The sequence below is a fragment of the Otolemur garnettii genome, unplaced genomic scaffold, assembly GCF_000181295.1.
Source record: "Otolemur garnettii isolate 467f Iridium unplaced genomic scaffold, OtoGar3 scaffold00043, whole genome shotgun sequence".
Classification (NCBI taxonomy): domain Eukaryota; kingdom Metazoa; phylum Chordata; class Mammalia; order Primates; family Galagidae; genus Otolemur; species Otolemur garnettii.
This window is the reverse complement of record NW_003852438.1, coordinates 8,322,870-8,327,730: the sequence shown is the minus strand read 5'-3', so window position 1 is coordinate 8,327,730 and position 4,861 is coordinate 8,322,870. Positions and strand designations below refer to the sequence as shown.

Sequence of the window (4,861 nt, the reverse complement as noted above, 5' to 3'; positions counted from 1 at the left end):
AAAAAAAAAAAATTTTTTTTTTTTTTAAGAGACAGGGTCTCACTAAGTTGCCCAGGCCATTCTCAAACTCCTGGACTCAAGCAGTCCTCCAATGTTAGCCTCCTAAAGGGCTTGGATTACAAATGTGAGCTACTGTACCCAGCCACAAGAGAATTTCATTTAAAGTTTTCTTTGTCTTGATTTGAAATCATGGAAGAAACCATGTTGTTAGTTTATTTTTATATTCTTGGTAGTAGAGATAGTTGAAATTTGCAGTTAAATTTTTATTTATTTATTTTTTTATTGAGACAGTTTCACTTTGTCACCCTCGTTAGATGCCATGGCATCACAGCTTAGAGTAACCTCACACTCTTGGGGTTAAGCAATTCTCTTGCCTCAGCCTCCCAAGTAACTGGGACTACAGGCACCTGCCATAACGCTGGGCTATTTTCTTGTTGCTGTTGTCATTGTTGGTTAGCTGCCCCAGGCTGGGCTGGAACCCGCCAGCCATAACTATTGTGCTGTGGGTGCTGAGCCTTTTTGTTTGTTTGTTTGTTTAGCAGGCCCGGGCTGCGGTGCTGAGTTCAAGCCTACTAGCCCCAGAGCATGTTGGCTGGCGCCCTAACCACTGAGCTGTGAGCGCCCCATGTAAAGTTTTAGTTTCTTTTTTTTTTTTTTTTTGATCAGGGCTGGGTTTGAACCCACCACCTCTGGGATATGGGGCCAGCACTCTACTCCTTGAGCCACAGGCACTGCCCCAAAGTTTTAGTTTCTTATTTTATACTTCACAGTTATGACCAAAGAGGCAATGAGTATTTAAAAGGCCACAGGGTTTGAAGGATAAGGACCCTTTTACGTTAATGATTAGGAAACTGGATTGATCAACTTACACATAATCAAGAGAGCTAAATATAGGTTTAGGTTCATACACAAACAAAAATTGTGGACATATTATAATTTATTGTTCAGCCTTTTTTTTTTTTTTTTTTTTTGAGGCAGTCTCACTATGTCACTCTTGGTAGAGTGCCATGGTGTCAAGCTCACAGTGACTTCAAACTCTTGGGCTTAAGCGATTCTTTTGCATTAGCCTTCCAAATAGCTGGGACTACAGGCACCCACCACAAAACCTGGCTATTTTTAGAGGTCTCAAAGCTTAGGCAATCCACCAACCTCGGCCTACCAGAGTGCTAAGATTACAGGTGTGAGCCATGGCGCCTGGCCTATTCAGCCTTTTTGACTGAGCCTTCCATGTTTTAGATTTAAATTCTAGCTGCAGACTTCTGTCTGAGATGGTAGGTAAGTGATATTCACTCATAATTTAATTCATTTACATAAATTTCCCCTTGAAAATATTGAACAATTAAGGTCCTTTTCACCTTGAAATCAAGGTGAGCAGGAAATTAAATGAATTAAGTCCATATAATGACATAAACCTATGTTTGAATAGATTCTTTCTCAGTCCCTTCCTTCTAAGTCTCATTTTTTCTTTTCTTTTTTTTTTTTTTTTTTACCTGAGCTTAAGTCTCATTTTTTCTTTCCAGGAAAGACACAGATGAAGCAGACTTGGTTCTTGCAAAAGAAGCTAATGTGAAATGTCCACAAATTGTGATAGCATTTTATGAAGAGAGACTGACATGGCATGCGTACCCCGAGGATGCGGAAAACAAAGAGAAAGAAACAGCAAAGAGCTAAAGGAGGGGGTGGTTTCTGTCATTTCTCTTTGTACATAATACATTCACCCTCCCCTTCTACCCCACCCCCTTCTATCCTAAACACATCCATAAAAAATGTGCTTATCACTGTGCTCCACAGGAGAAATGTTGGTATTGGTTCTCTTGTAACATAACCGATGGTCTGATCCATGATAAGTGTATCTCTGTGAAGACCAGGCATTTACATACTGTGTGTAATTCTCACTTTTTTTTTTCCTTTGCCCTGATCTCTTCCTTCTGCTCCCCTGTGACCTCAAGATGCATTTTAAGTTTTTATTCCCCTTAGAGTCTTGATCTTTTCAGGGTTGGTCGATTTCTTTTAGATTTGGGGATTTTGTTATAATGATGAATTTGGGTTTCTTGCTTTGGTTCTTAGAACATGGTGATGATCAGCTGGCCTTTATTTTGACATGTTGAGATGGAAAGGATATTGCCCATATTTTAAAAAGCCAATACCAATTGCTTACCTATTGGGGCTTTCCCAACCTTGTTCAGCTCTACCCAGGAGAATACAGGGTTTCTGATGTGGTCTTTGGCGCCATCCCTGTTGTTCATCCTCACTTATCCTCCCAGAAAAATTCCGTCCATTGGAGGACTTGAAAATTTACACTGAAATTGGTTAAGGCACTCCTTTTAGCCCCAGGACCTTTGGCCTTGTTCTTAGCAATCCCTGATTCTGCTTCTGCAAGGTGGTGTCAATTTGTCATAAAGGACAAAATTATTAACTGTGGAGATTTTTAGCTGTAGTACATGAGGATGATGGGGTAGTGGTAGGATACAATTGTCTTTATTATCATATGTGGTATGTATGTATTATTTCTTTCCATCCCTGATATTTAGATTATATATTTTATGTAGGTGTGAGTGATTGCCTGGTGCTTGCTTGTGCCAAGGTGCTAGGCACCCTCCAACCCTGCCAACTATTGTGGCCTCCCAAAGCATTCCTGTTACCAAAGAGGCTTCAAACCTGACCCTCACTTCTCAGTGACCCACTTTTCTCTCCTATGCCATTAGTTTCAGTGGGGAATTTTTGGAGGGGAGCCATTGGCCACAATATCAATTTTAAATATTCATAACAGTTATAAGTCTCCTGCTTTCTTAACTCCTGGATTTGTATCGAGTCCCCACAGTATTAATGTGCTTTCTTTTTACCACCTTCAAACTTGTAGTTGTATCTTATTTTTTAGAATGTATTTTCATGAAAGAATATCACTTCAAGAAGTGACAGGCCCTGGCATTAGCATGTCATACAACCTTCTCTTCCTACTCAGCAAAATATTTTCCTTTTGTTTTCTTCTGTAGTATTGAGAGGTTTTTCTGATTATCTTCTTCTGCCTTTGTCCTTTACGAAATACTCTACTTTTTATCCATTTCTTCTTATAGTTGAGGGGGGCTAGAGAATCAGGACTAAAAGTAAGGAAATAGCAGGGTTTTGAGCATCCTTGTCCCAGCCCCAAAGCTGAGGAAATAAGAATAAATGCTTGAAGTAGCCTTAATTCTAGAGTTCACCAGCCATTGAGGCTGGTTTTGTTGTTGCTTTGATTTTTAAAACATATAGCTGTCTGGCCAGGAGCATTCAACCATTTCTAGATTATTCAGAGTAATTAGGAGAATGGATGGATTGCTCTAGTCCACAGATGAGCCAAATAATATGCAAATCACACACCCATTCATAGCATTTGTTACCATTGCTTCCCTGCTCAGCTGCTGATTGAATTCTATGTGCTTGTATAAATTATGTCAAAAATTATACTGCAGTTGAGAAGACAGCTGTTGCTGCAGTGACATGACAGAATGAAACAATGAAGCTTTTGGTTTAAGTCATCCAAGAAAATCCTTCTGAATGGTAATGTGATTGGGGGACAGCTCATAATCCATATCTCAAGTAGGTGGGAGTTTTATCTGTATATTCTTTTGCTCTCTGAAGGAATTAAAGGCATAGATCAGGTACTGGATAATTGACAGTTGTTTGTACTTAACCTGATGGGCATCTAAAAGAAAGAAAGGATGATCAAGAAACAGATTTGTCATACAAGTAACAAAGGATATCAGTTAGGGTAACCAAGAATAGGACAAAAATAGGCCAGAGCTCCTGGGGAAGTGATAATGGGTCGCAGATTTGCAGCTGGAGAAAATGATAGCCAATTATCCAAGTAGCCAGTGTTTGCATCCCAGTAGCAGTGGGTATGTAAACTGAATTATATATTTAAAATCAAATATCTAGGATGGGAATAAAAAACACAATAATATTTGGTACTTGGATTGGTCCAGAGAAGCCTGAGATACATGGTTGCTGTGGTTATAGGTAATATTTAAAACATCCATCTAAATCTAATTTTGTTTTACCAAAATACCTACATCTACTTTATCACCCCTTTAATACTTCTTACTCTGTCTTTTTCTGTCAGTTTATTGAATCATGCTCTTATACTAAATATTCCCAAAACAAGTTTTGTTCTCTCCCTGCTACCCACAGCTGGTTCCTTAGGGAGTGAGGCCAATACTGACTAAAGCTCTTAGCACAAAGGAAGTAAGATGCCTGCCTCTAGAATTGTTAGTGCCCAGTAACTGTCCTTGGTCTTGGAGAATTGCAGCCTCAAACAAAAACTTGTTTCACAGAGATTTCTCCCCTCTTTAAAGAGATAGTAGCCATGGGCAAAGCATTGTGATGGCTGGGTCTCAGGTGCTTAGTGCCTATTTTTCTCGTGTTTAATCCTCTTTCAGAACATCTTTCTAATGTTAAATTTCTTCCAGTAGTCAACATTAAATGATCTCCCTTTCTGCAGTTTAGGAGAGCTTTGTTCAGTAGAGTCAATCAAAGACAGCTTAGCAGCTCTTCCAATCCCTGAGCTAGGCAGATGTCCTTAGGTTAAGATCTATGGTAGGAAAAGTCAGCCTGGATGGAAGCACCTATTTAAACTTGGAGAGATCCATATTTTTTTCTCCTTCAAACCAGTTTTTGTCTGCTCTAGGGAACATTTGGACCTGTGGTGCTTCTAATATTTGAAAATCTAAGTGATCCTTGGCTATCCCTCAACCATACTACACATTACTTTGTGTAGTTGCTGAAGAGTTGGTTCTGTTCTGATAGCTTAGGCAATTATTCTTAACGCTTCATTCCTGTTCTGTAGCTACCCTGCAGTCCATTTTCCTTATTATTCAGGCCAAAT

At 39.4% G+C, this 4,861-nt stretch overlaps 1 protein-coding gene across 1 annotated transcript in view; it reads left to right on the top strand.

Moving 5' to 3' along the window:
• Positions 1 to 1,970, top strand: part of CBX5 (chromobox 5) — a 36,643-nt gene extending 34,673 nt beyond the window's left edge. Inside the window, exon 5 of the mRNA XM_012805638.2 lies at positions 1,521 to 1,970. Within this exon, the coding sequence (XP_012661092.1) occupies positions 1,521 to 1,671 (151 nt within the window). The 3' untranslated portion in view covers positions 1,672 to 1,970. The remainder of the gene's footprint in view (positions 1 to 1,520) is intronic.
• The last annotated feature ends 2,891 nt before the right edge of the window (positions 1,971 to 4,861 follow it).